The 13,649-nt window shown below is 40.3% G+C and overlaps 1 protein-coding gene across 3 annotated transcripts in view; it reads right to left on the minus strand.

The window, feature by feature from the left end:
- The window catches only part of CHTF18 (chromosome transmission fidelity factor 18), a 60,716-nt gene extending 47,101 nt beyond the window's left edge, over nucleotides 1-13,615 (minus strand). Inside the window, exons 1-4 of one of the 3 annotated variants that reach the window (XM_007499276.3) lie at nucleotides 13,329-13,615; nucleotides 10,286-10,543; nucleotides 8,778-8,922; nucleotides 7,612-7,813 (exon numbers count right to left, since the gene is read on the minus strand). In XM_007499276.3, coding sequence (XP_007499338.1) covers nucleotides 7,612-7,813; nucleotides 8,778-8,922; nucleotides 10,286-10,543; nucleotides 13,329-13,422 — 699 coding nt within the window. In that variant the 5' untranslated portion in view covers nucleotides 13,423-13,615. Of the gene's footprint in view, nucleotides 1-7,611; nucleotides 7,814-8,608; nucleotides 8,679-8,777; nucleotides 8,923-10,285; nucleotides 10,544-13,328 lie in introns of those variants that run through there. The other 2 variants (XM_056805707.1, XM_056805708.1) reach the window with 2 other exon arrangements.
- Nucleotides 13,616-13,649: the final 34 nt, after the last annotated feature.

The following is a 13,649-nucleotide window of genomic DNA, read 5'->3' on the forward strand; positions in this document are numbered from 1 at the left end:
ATGGATGGGAATGAGAACAATAGTTTAAAGAAAAAAGCTTTTGATCACTTGTGTTTTAACAGAGCCAAAGGAATAAGGCTCTTAACAGTGGAATTTCAAGGGCCACTCTGATGGGTAAGAAGTGGAACACAATGCAGTCTCTGGGACTAATGAGGCCATAGGTCAAATCCTGTTTGAATGGGTTCCATGGGAAAGCTCAAATTTGTTTCTTATCCTGGAAATAATTAGGCCATACTATAGGTGGGCAAAAATCTAAATGAACCAAGGAGATAAATGAAGAAAGCAACTAAATTTTACACAAACATTCTTCTGTTCATAAAACAATGTTTGTTTAAATGAGGTAGTTCAGATAACTTGAATTAGGTTCTAATTTATATACAAGTTTTCCCCAAAACCTTTACATTATACAAAGGGAGGCATCATTGAAGAGAGGGGCAGCTATATGGTGAAATGGATAGAGTGCTAGGCCTGGAATCAGGAAGACTCATCTACCTTCTGAATTCAAATCTCAGACACTTTCTCGTGGTGGCCCTGGGCAAGTCATTTAATCCTGCTTGCCTCAGTTTCCTCATGTGTAAAATGAACTGGAGAAGGAAATAGTCAAGAGATGCTATGCTCTGAGAAGTGATGACTTGTCCAGGAACAAGCTAGTAAGTATTAAAAGTTAAATTCTAATTTAAAATTAAGTTAATAAACTCTCATTTTAAATTAAGATAATAACTGAACTGGGATTTGAATCCAGATTCTCTGATTCCAAAATCAAGGCTAAAACAATTCCCATGATCTCTTTGGCTTTAAAGTTTTAGGACAATTCTATAATCTAATACCTGGAGTGAAACGGGTCAGAGTTTCTGCCAGCTCTTCCCCGCTGTGAAGGTTTAAACTAATCCTTTTCCTAGGAAGCTGTCTCCTATATTTGAAAGGACCAGAGGACTAAGACTCAAAGAGGTCTCAATATTGATGGAAGTTTCTAGTGCCTATAGGTCTTAAAAAAAAAAAAGACTACCCAGATAGAATAATTGATCTCCAACTGCTTCTTCTCTGGAAGGTCCCAGGGAGACTTCAAATTTACCATTTACAAACCTAAATTCATCTTCTTTCCCAACAAAACTTGCCTCTTTCCCTAGTTTCTTTTTCTATTGAGAATATAAGTACTCTCCCAAGCATTCAGCACCATATACCTTTTACTTCAACTACTGTAATAGTTCCTCCCCTCCCCCCCCAAATCCTTATCTTCCATCATAGACTCAGTACTGTGTATTAGTCCAAAGACAGAAGAATGGTAAGGGCTAAGTAAGGGGGGGTTATGTGACTTGTCCAGGGTCACACAGCTAGGAAGTGTCTGAAGTCAAATTTGAACCCTGGATCTCCCAACTCCAGGCTTGGATTTCTATCCATTAAGCCACCTCACTATCCCTCATAACAAGTCTCTTTGCTGCCTATCACTCTCTTTCATTAAAAAAAAAAAATTTTCTTGATTATATTTTTGTAAACAAAAACTTTAACATTCATTTCTTTTAAAAGATTGAGTTCTATATTCTCTCCTTCCTGCCCCCTTCCTTGGGAAAGCAGTTTGAAAGGGATTATATGTGTGCCATCATGCAAAACACTTCCATATTAGCCATGCTACAAGAGAAAATGAAGACCCAAAAATGTCACAACAAAAGAATAAAGTTTTAAAAGTATGCTTTGATTTTCATTAAGACTGCATCAGAGGGGCAACTAGATGGCACAATGGATGGAACTCCAGAAACTGGTTCAAAGGTGGCCCCAGACATTTTCTAGCTGTGTGACCCTGAGCAAATCAGGTAGCTGCATTTTTCTAGTTCTTGCTTAGCCTTCTGTCCTTATGGTTGTCACTAAGTTAGAAAAGTATTTAAAAAAAAAGACTGAATGCAACAAAAACAAATTATATTTTGATTTTGTTTCTTTTTTTTTGGTCTGAGATCTCTTCCACAAAATGACTAATATGGAAAAAATATTTTACATGATTATATATGTAAAATCTATATCAAATTACTATATCAGAAAGGAGGGAGTGAAGAGAGGAAGAGATTTTGGAACTCAAATTTTATAAAAAAGACAAAATGTTAAAAGTTGTTTTTACATGTAACTAGGGAATGTTATATAAAAAAAATATATTCCCATTAGATCTTCCTCTGGAGGTAGATAGCATTTTCACTTAAGTCCTTCAGAAGTGTCTTAGATGATTGTATTGCTCAGAGTAGCTAAGTCATTCACATTGATCAATGTATAATATTGCTGTTACTATGTACAATGTTCTACTGGTTCTGCTCATTTTACTTTGCATTTTCACTTCCATTCCAATCTATACTGGAACTACTTTCTTTTTTCTAAGTAACTTTCTGTCCTAGTAACAATTTTAAGATAGAAGAACAATGGCTATGATAACAGGATTAAGTACATTGCCCAGGGTTACTCAGCTAAGAAGTGTCTGAGGTCAAATTTGAACCCAGGACCTCCCCTCTCTAGGCCTGGCTCTCATCTAGCTGCCCCTGAAACTGCTTTCTAATGGGCCACTGTCATCACAGCATTCCTCTACCAGAAAACCCTTCAACAAAGGCTCTCTTTCACTGTCTACTGAATAAATTAAATACTCCTGATTCTGGAATTTAGGGCTTTCCATGATCTATCTCATAAGAGTAATTATGAGGAAAATGTTTAAAATAAAAGTGTTATGTCAATATGGCTTCATTATTATTATTATTATCTGCTTCCAACTTATTATCTTTCTAGTCTTAGCTCACACTAGTGATTTTCACATATCCTACACTGCATCCAAAACAGACTACTTGCCGCCTTTTTTTTTTTAAACCCTTACCTTCTCTCTTGGAGTCAATACTGTGTATTGGCTCCAAGGCAGAAGAGCAGTAAGGGCTAGGCAATGGGAGTCAAGTGACTTGCCCAGGGTCACACGCAGAGAAGTGTCTGAGGTCAGATTTGAACCTAGGACCTCCCGTCTCTAGGCCTGGCTCTCAATCCACTGAGCTACCCAGCTGCCCCCTGCGGCCTTGTTTTAATCCTGCCCTCTCCCATTTCCAAGTTTTTGCTCATGCCACAGCTTACCCAAAATAGCCTATTCTTCCTTTCCTCCTATCTCTATCTATTCAAGTCCTTCCCTTCAACAAAGGCACCCCCAACACCGATCTCTATGTGCTTGGCAGACAGTATCCCATTAATAAATGCTTATTCCCATGTCCTGCCTCCTGCCATGGCAAATGGAAAGAAAACAACATGATATAGAAGGAAGAGTGGTGAATTTGGAGTCAAAAAGACCTGTGTTTGCATCCCACCCTAATATTTCCTAGCTGTGTATAATTAGAATTCTCTACCCAGGGACTCTCTTTCCCTGCATTCTAGTTATGTATCTATGTGCTAACATAGGGAGGATATAAGTTTCTATATCTCCATCCTCACACTCCTTTTGCCTGGTCGTGGCTGAGATGTTGGGTGAGTGCCAGGCAGAATTTTTCTCATGTTTCTTTACTCAGGTTTTTGCTTTTGTTCTTATATTTTTTTCTACTTCAAGTGAGTATTAATAAATCTTATAAAATATAATACTTGGAGTTGTTTTATATTAATTTAAATTTTACATTGTTGGTGACCAGAAGTCTGGACTTATAGAACCCTAGGTTCGCTCTAAGTTGTAGAGCAGTTTTTAAGGGCAAATTAGCTTTAGAAGCCTCCTGCTGTTTCTGCTGTCTGCAAGTTACTGCAGTTCATGCCTCATGGCCTCCCTACCACTGCTGTTTGCCCGAAGGTCTGAGAGCGGTTTGGAAGCACCTTCTTTTTCCTACTGGAAGGGCGAGATCCAAATCCCTTTGGGCTATCCCTCCCTACACCCATGTGGGTCTCAAGTCTGAGCTAGCCATTTTTCAGCAGGAGAACACAACTTGGAGCAGCCTTTCCACACTATCCACTCCAACCCCAGCCTGGCTAACCCAGGGGGGCTTCCATGCTCCTGGCTATGGGGGGTGGGGATTGAGGTGTCACATGGCCACTAGTTTTTGCCCCTAGGGGTAGGGGAGGGGAAGGAAGGTTACTCTTCCAAACCTCTTCACTTTACTCTTAGCCAGTACATATTAGGCTGGTGCAACCTAGGGACAGGAAGTAGAATTGCAAGCATGATGGCCCACTCTATGAAAGAACAGTGTATTACCACTTTAGGTTGTCTTTTCTTACTACCATTCATTGGTGTATTGATTGAATACCTTGCAGTTAGTTTATAGCTTGAGTAATCTCAAGATTCAGGGGGAAGATTCATCTCCTTATACCCCTTTGCCATTTTGGCCTGCCCAGTCTCTGCAACACATCCAGTATGGGGTTTGTCCACACTATGCTCAGTGAGGGTACGGGAAACCCCCAGAGGTGTGACCAAAGGAATCTAGATGGATGATGATACTCGGGAAGGGAAGGAACCTTAAAGAGTCTGGAGGTGGATTTTAAGCCTTTTCAGACTCTATTTGCCTTACTGATATTAAGTTTCAGTTTGTTTCCCTCCAAATAGTGAAGAAGTCTCTGTAACACAGCTATTGGAATTGGAGAAAAGGACTCTTGAATTCATTGCTCACATTGTTACATATATTATATTTGATGATTGTTTGCTTTAAGATTTAATTTTGTTTTTAAGTTCACATATTAATCTATCTTCTGTTACACTACGTAATTTTCAGCTACTGTTTTGGCCATTTAGCTATATATTCTGTTATATTGTCTCTATTTGTACCTCCCCCTATGACTGGACTGGAGAAAATACCATTATAAAAGTTCATAAACAACTTGGACAAACCCTTTTCCATGGCAAAACCATAGGGCCTTAGGGATGCTGGATTTGTCACCAGATCCATCGAGGTCACATGTTGCCTAAACGGACCTTTGTGCCTTTTTGCCTTTGTTAATTGTCACATATCTTCTGGTTTCTCCTGACACATTTTGGAATGATGGTGGTAATAGACTTTGTCAGAAATATCTTCTCCAGGGGCAGCTGGGTGGCTCAGTGGATTGAGAGTCAGGCATAGAGATGGGAGATCCTGGGTTCAAATCTGGCAACAGATACTTCCTAGCTGTGTGACCCTGAACAAGTCACTTAACCCCCATTGCTTAGCCCTTACAACTTTTCTGCCACAGTATTGACTTCAAGATGGAAGGTAGGGGTTAAAAAAAAAAAGAAAGAAATATCTTTGCCAATGTTGAAAAATTGGCTTGATCTGTAAAACTTGTGACAAGTATTCATGAGCTTCAAAGGCTTTTTAAATGTCACATAGCAACTCATGTGAATCCTAATAGCGAGTTTGTTTGCTATTGTCATTTTGTGATTTTGGTACTTCTTTGAATGTGCATTAGCTGCTATATTATTGTTTTAAAAAGCTGTTACTTGGTAAAAATCATGTACACACACACTGTGGATCATGGCCAAGTTAAAAAAAAATGGATCTCATTTTTGGGTGAGAAAGCTTTGTATTATGTCTCTCCTTGGCAAACACAGTGTGCCACTGATTGTGAACTATATATTTTTTATTTTTAAAAAAAGTTTATCATTGTTTTTCCTCGTATGTGCAATAAGAGCATTTGAGTTTTCTTTTTTCTTTCATTTTTTGTACTTGAAGCACACATTACCAGTATTAATGGTTTTTTGATTTTGCACTAGGGTAATTTAAAAATATCCATTAGCCCTAATGTCAATGCATATGCAAAATCTTTAGACTATGGAAACCTGACATTGATTATTAAATATCATGGAACTTTGATTAATAATTGTGTGGAGAAGGATCACTAAAGAACCACTGTACAGTGCCAAGGAGAACAGTTAACCTGCACAGTGCCTAGAAGCACAAGGTCAAGGAGACCAACCAATCCCAGTGGGATTGATGAGATTGATGAGATTCTGCACCAAGACAGGGGACTTGAACTTGTTTTGAAGTTCAAGGAAGTGGCTGTTTACAAAGTCAGATGCAGGATTCCTTTGTGCCAGATCCAGACTTCTACCAAGTACCTCAGTTGGCTGTCATTTTGGCTCCCCTATTCCTGAGAGCAAAGGTAAAATCAGACCAGGGAATGCTATTTCCCATCTACTTCAAAATCTAGTCCCTTTTCTTTCTTTTATGGGGTAGCAATTTTCTGTAGTTCTGGCTGCCAAAGGGTAAATGCTACATTGTTATAATTATTACTACTGGCTTGTGGGACATAAATCTCTTTAATCAGGCTCTGATTCAGGGATCTGTTATAGGCTTATTTTTCCTTACTTAGAATTTTTACACATAAGACTGATATTTTACATTTCATGCAGAAGTTACTTTTTCTCTTTTATTTGGGCTTTTTTGATGTTTTTTATTTTCTTTTGACAATTGATTCATATACCTCATAACTCAGCCATATATTCCTGAGTGATCTGTGTGTTGGCCAACATTCTCCTTAGGGGGGATTGTATTATTGTCATAAAATTCTAGATTTATAAGAATTTTTCTTGTTTGAGTAATTTCAGGATAAGAAACTTGCTACCTCCCTGAATCAAGAAAGTGAATTGTTTGGAGAAGGCGCCATTAAGATGCCTGCAGAAACCACATCCTGCACCAAAGATCCAGAATGAACTTTGGGATGCAGTGAAATTGAACTGTTTCAGTTCAGGGGTGTTGAATGCATTTATTTTAAATGTATACTATTATGCCAAAGGGGACTGCCCCCTAATTGGCTTTTTGTCAATGTGCCTGGAAATCATTGGTTTTGTTCTCTTTCTCTTTTATTTCCCTCTTATCCCCAAATTATTGTAATTTCCCCTTAAAAAGTACAATATTTTATGTTATTCTATGTGCTAATGTAGGGAGGCTATAAGTTTCTGTAGCTCAGCCCTCACACTCTTTTCTCCTGATTGAGGCTGGGATGTTGGGTGAGTGCCTGGCAGGAGAATTTTTCTCTTTTCTTTCTTTCTTTCTTTCTTTCTTTCTTTCTTTCTTTCTTTCTTTCTTTCTTTCTTTCTTTCTTTCTTTCTTTCTTTCTTTTTAAACCCTTACCTTCTGTCTTGGAGTCAATACTGTGTATTGGCTCCAAGGCAGAAGAGTGGTAAGGGCTAGGCAATGAGGATCAAGTGACTTGCCCAGGGTCACACAGCTGGGAGGAGAATTTTTCTCACATGTCTTTACTCAGGTTTTTACTTTTGTTCTTGTAGTTTTTCCTACATGAAATGCTTATTAATAAATCTTATAAAATATAATACTTGGAGTTATTGGATATTAATTTTAACCTTAAAGTTCTTATACCATAGACAAATCATTTCACCTCTAAAAGGTCCAGTTTCCTTCTCTGAAAAATAGGAATATCTGTAGCCCACTAAACAGGGCTGCTGTGGAGATACTCTATGTAAAATGGTTTGCAAGTCTTAAATCATTACATAAATTCAGCTATAATGAGCATTATCTGAATCTTGAAATTTCAGCATTTTGTTCACTGTTTAGATTATGTTTTTGCACTTATCCCATTCCCCTTTGCATCACCATTAATTATTTTTTCTCCCCTAGATGCTTGAAGGCAGGGCTTATATCATGTGGGGTCTACCCAGAACCCAAAAGGTTTAGCCATTCTTCCACTCAGTCCTACCTCCACTCCTACTCCCAATGGGTCATCTTTTAACACCATGAAGACCCTGGTGCCATCCGTGGACGTCACATTGACATACTCCTCCAGGACTGGGGGTCGTTTCAGAACTAGCTTCTTGTCCTTGGCAGCAGGCGGTGTCCTCTGCAGGAGACCCACATCACTGATGTCCAGGGACTCTCGTTCCATTAGCTCATCTAAGTCTCTTTAGCATCCACAGAGAACAAACACAAATATTGATGAGGGTCATGAGGTAATGATGTCTCTCACTGCCTAAGCCCAAAGTGATCATCAATGTGAGTGTGAAATTCCCTACCCCCTTTTATGATTATAGTAGTATTAGCATTTGGGATTATAACACAAATAATATAATTTGCTTCATATGAATTATAAACACTATGTAAGGAAAATACAGTTTAAGGATGGTATCAAATCTTGCTGACAAGCATTTCGACCTTCATCCTGTAACCCAAAAGTGTCAACCAAGCCCATCACACCCTGTTGCGAAATTGTAAGACAGGAGGTAGAAGGCCACTTTCAGATGCAAATGTCATCTCAGGTACAAATGCCATCCATAGATGTCATCTATCTCACTGCTGACTCCTAGTAGTCAGCAGAAAAAAGCAGTAGCTCCTAACACTTTACTTAAAAGGTTTTGGAAAGGTCAGAAATAATAATAAATATAAAGTTACCACCCACAGTAATTATTTTTTGCACTTTCCAGCTTATTTAGCAATTGCATGATCTGTCCATGTAAAAAAGTTTTGTATTCATTCTACCTTTTATGACTATGTCATCAGATTTTATGTATAAAAAAAGGCTATCTTCTGAGGCTCAGGGTCTTTGTTCTTGGCATTAGCCAGAGTCCAGCTTTATTGTGAGACTGGCCACCTCTCAATAAACCTATTTATTATTAGCTTTGAGACTTTTAATTGATATTTATAATTATGTTGACCTTTTTTCCCTTATTGGTGTTTCTGCTAATAAATTTTTACCATACCAATTTCCCAATGTTATATCTTGGAAAAAGCTAGGCCAGGACTGAGATGACCCATATGAGGCACTTAGTAACTGTGTATCTTGATTCCTGTTTAGTAACTGTGTCTTGATTCCTGCTTAGAAACCGTGTTCTGATTCCGCCCAGGCTTCCTTGCTGTATTCACACCTACCTGTTGTTCCAGGCCCCTTGGAGATCCTCAGGAGAGAGTGGTGGGGTGATATCCCTGGGAGGGGAGGTAGGAGAGATGGGTTCTTCCTCTAGTCCGTAAGTTAGCTTCTTGACTGCCTCCAATTTCCGCTTCTTGAGCTTAGGAGCTGTTGGGACACCAGGCAGAAGAGATGTGTAAGGGGCCCAGGTCCCTTCATTTCTCTAGGGTTGCCCCCTAGTTCCCCTTTTCCTGTGATGCCTTGGTGCATTTTAGCATTTCCTAAGCACATTCATTGGAAATGTGGTCCTCTAAAGCTCAGGGATTAAACCCCCAAACATCCTCAGCTCCCCTAAAATTAGCTACCTCAACTCTGTCACCTGGGAAGGGCCTTAAAGCTTTATGGAAATTATTTCCAAAGCTAAAACCAAGTTTCTAAAGTTTAATCCTCCTGAGCACATCTAGAACTAGGTTAAAATGTAATTGGGAAATAATTAACAAAATAAAATTACAACAGAATATAGGTAATAATAACATATGTTTTTCTTTTATTTTCTTTCTTTTTGAAAAAACCCTTACCTTGGGGGCAGCTAAGTGGCTCAGTGAATTAAAAGCCAGTTCTAGAGACTGGGAGGTTCTGCATTCAAATGTGGCCTCAGATACTTCCCAGCTAGGGGACCCTGGGTAAGTCAATTAACCTCCATTGTCTAGGGTCTTACTGTTCTCCTGCCCTGGAAGCAATACACAGCATTGATTCTAAGATGGAAGGTAAAGGTTTTAAAAGAATGCAACTGGGAGACATTTAATAAAATAAATAAAAATACAATAAAACATAGATAATTTTTTCTTCCTTTTTAAAAAACCTCCAGGGACAGCTGGGTGGTTCAGTGGATTGAGAACCAGGCCTAGAGATGGGAGGTACTAGGTTCAAATGTGGCCTCAGATACTTCCTAGCTGTGTGACCCTGGGCAAGTCATTTATCCCCCATTGCCTAGCCCTTTACTGCTCTTCTGCCTTGGAACCAATAAATAGTATTGATTCTAAGACAGAAGATAATGCAAAAACAAAAACAAATTCCTACCTTGGGGCAGCTAAGTGGCTCAATGGATTGAGAAGCCAGGCCTATGGTATCAGTTCGAGGCAGAAGATCAGTAAAGGCTGGGCAATGGGGGTTAAATAACTTGCCCAGGGTCACACAGCTTGGAAGTGACTGAGACTAGATATGAACCCAGGACCTCCCATCTCCAAGTTTGACTCTCTATTCACTTGAGTCACCTAGCTGCCTCTCTTCTATGATTTCTTATAGATTTTTTAACTTTTATTTTCTTTTAATTACATGTAGAAACATTTTTTACAATTATTTTCTGACATTTTTGGATTCAGACCTCCATCTGCCCAGGCTGTAGATGGTCTGTTATTGGTTCTTATAGGCTTCAAGGTCTCTGCTATGTCCTTAAGTGTGGTGATCTTGCCACCATGCTTTAACAGGCTCTGATCCCTTCTCTCTTAGCAGGGTGATTTGGCTAACTTACTGAGTGGAAGTTCCTCAGAAATTAAAAACTCGGAGTCTTTGTATTCCTCTTCTCTCTTGAGGTCAACAACGAAGCCCCGTTTCTTGGAGCTTCGGCCCCCAGTTTCCATGGGGCTTTTGTGAGGGGAGACACCATTCTGTGGGCGCTGATAGATGCTAGTGGAGAAGGGAACAACATCCCCAGAAGTGATGGCTTCTTCAAATGTTGGCTTCTTCTTCTGGGGTTGTGGAGCTCTGGATGCTGGAAGAGAGGGATCTCCTGGAAGAAAAACCCATATTGTCACAGGCTAGACGTGAAGGAGGCATTTCCAGGCACATAAAACCCATAGCAGTAGTCATCATACAGTAGCTTTGAAGTCAAACCTTGCCTCTTTCTTTCACTACTTCTGTGATCATTTAACCCATATGAGCCTCATTTTTCTTATCAGTAAAAGTAGATGAGGGCAGCTAAGTAGCTCAGTGGATAGAGAGTCAGGTCTGGAGACAACAGAACCTGGGTTCAAATGTGGCCTCTGGTCAAGTCACTTAACCCCCATTGCCAACCCCTTACTGTTCTTCTGCCTAGGAACTGAAACTTAGTATTGTCCAAAGCCAGAAGGTAAAGTTTGGTTTTTTTTCTTAAAGAAGAAAAAAACAAACCCAAAATAGCTAGGTAAATCAGCTGTTAGAATGAAGAAGACCCAAGTTCAAATGAGTCTTCAGACATTTACTAGCTATGTAACCTTGGGCAAGTTATTAAATTTGTCTGTCTCAGTTTTCTCAACTACAAAATGGGGATCATAATAGCACCTACCTCACAGGATTATTGTGACAGTAAACATTTATTAAAAGCTTTCAAGGAAAAAAAAGATATTCCTTTCAAATTCTGAGGATCAAAAGAGATAATATTTGTAAAGTGCTCAGCACAGTGCCTGGCATATGGTTTAGTGCTATGTAAACGTTAATTAGCATTATTATTATTAGTAGTAGTGGTAATAGTAGTAAAGCCATTAGCTTTACAAGCTCTTCTCCCTTCAGTAAGAGGAGATGGGACTAGACAGAATAAATCTGTAATTCTATGGTGGCAGTTTATATTAACCACTGTAACATTTACAGCAATAATAACAGCTTCTGTTTCTAAAGTGTTTTTATTATTTAGTTTACAGTGTTTCTTTGTGACCCTAGGCAAGTCACTTCATCTTTATGTCTGAGTTACCTCATTTGTAAAATGATAAGACTGGTCTCAATGGCCCCTAAGATTCTATAAAGTATACCATAAACTCTGTAAGATATAGTGCAAAAATTATCATCAATTATTTTTCAGATGAAGAAAATGGGTCCTGTGCACTGAGGACTCTCCCCATTCCAGAAGAATCCCTCAAACCTGAATATGGTCCTTATTCTCCATGACATATGTATCAACCCCAAAAACACATCTCCACCTAAATTTGACCATTTTCCAGGGTTTTCGAAGAGGTGAGTAGGAAATGACTAGCCCCCAGACCCTAAAAAATATGCCAACCCTGATCCACAGAGTGCAGAAGCTGCTACTCTACAGAGGAAGCTGCCACTCTACAGCTAGAGCTACTGTTCCACACTTGGAGTTGCTGCTCCACACCTGGAGACCTGCTATTCCATCAGCTACAGAGAGAATACTCTACTAGCTCCTGGGCTTATCCATCAGCCTTAAGGCTACTTGATTAGCCCCCAGCCTATTCCACTAGCTAATGGACTAGTATACCACCTTAAACCACTTCTTCATTAAATAAAATTCTTTTTTTACTTATGGATTGAACTGAGTTTGAGTCTCCCATTCCTGGGAAGAGACCCTGCTACAAACTTGGGTATGTTTCTCCCACAACAAACCCAAACCTAGGGCCAAACTTCTAGGCCATTTACTTATATTGTCTTGCATTCAGGATAAAAAAAAGTGGGAAAGGACCTCAGAAGGTGAGAGGAATCTAGAAGTTTAAAGATTAAGTCCTTCTCCTTGGTATCTGTGCTTTCTATATATCTTACAGACAGTTGGACAAACTGCTGGGTCCAGGGTCCCTACAGGAAATAATAACAATTCACGTTGCAATAGTGCACCATTTTACATCCCCATTTTACAGAGGAAGAAGTTGAGACTCAGAGAGGTAATTTGTCCATTTGTCCTGGGTCACATCATTAGGATCTGAAGCTTCTTGACTCTAGGGCCAATACTCTACTATGCCACACTGCCTCAATAGTAGGTCTAATAATAATAAAGTAGCTAATAATACTAGATTTATAGTTTGTAAGGAGGCTCACCACTTTTTAACCTTTACTTTTTGTCTTTGTAACAACTCCCAGACATAAGGGCAAGGGCTAGGCAAATGGAGGTTAAATGACTTGTTCAGTCACACATCTAGGAAGTGTCTGAGGCCACATTTGAACCCAAATCTCCCAAACTCCAAGCCTGGTGCTCTATCCACTGAGCTACCTGGCAGCTCCCATCACAGCAACCTTTTTAATTTTTATTTTATCTTAAATCTATTTAAAACCTCCCATCTTAAAGAGTCAATACTGAAGAATGATAAATAAAGGCTAGACAATGGGGGTTAAGTGACTTGCCCCGGGTCATACACCTAGGAAGTGTCAGAGTATGCATCTGAACCCAAATTTCCCAAGCTCCCACTGCTGGTTGGCTGTCCCCTTCACTACAAGCTTTTGAAGAAGATGCTCTTATTATCTCTATTTTACATATAGAAATTGAGCCTGACAGAAGTCAAGCCCAGGGACACATGGCTAGGAAGCATATAGGGGAAAATTAGAACTCAGGCCTTTCCGATTCCAAGCCCAGTGGGCTAACAGCTACATATGCAAGGGATGCTCACTGCTCCTCAGGGCAAGGATCTGGTGCCAAGAAAGCGGCTACAGTCCAGTGCCGTAGCGCCAAGAACCGTCGCCTCCTTAAAAGCCTGTGCTCACCTAGCGCGTCACCAAGGTTCGCATTTCCTACTGTAGGTTCTCGGGGTAGAAGAGGGTGTCCCCTGGCCAGCTCACCCCGGCCGCAGCCCCGAGAGGAGCGCACGCTCGCCTACCTTCCAGCTCCGCCAGGACTTCCAGCTCCGATGAAAACTTGTCTTCGAACTCATCATCTTCGACTCCGTAGAGCTCCTGCTCGTAGTCTTCCATCACGGCTCCAAACAGAAGCTACGGGGGCCACGGGAGCCCCGCAGGGGCGCGGGTCTCCAGCCCCGACACCTGGAGCAGCCCAGACACGGAGCAGTACCTCCGAAAAACCCGCGCTTCACCAGCGCCAAGTTGCGCGCGCACCACTGTCCTAGGAGAATTCCGGGAACGTTCCATCCGACTTTAGCCAACCACAGTCCCGGGCTCGGCTGGGGGCGGTACCTGCTCCC

This window comes from Monodelphis domestica, chromosome 7, assembly GCF_027887165.1.
Source record: "Monodelphis domestica isolate mMonDom1 chromosome 7, mMonDom1.pri, whole genome shotgun sequence".
NCBI classification, from domain to species: domain Eukaryota; kingdom Metazoa; phylum Chordata; class Mammalia; order Didelphimorphia; family Didelphidae; genus Monodelphis; species Monodelphis domestica.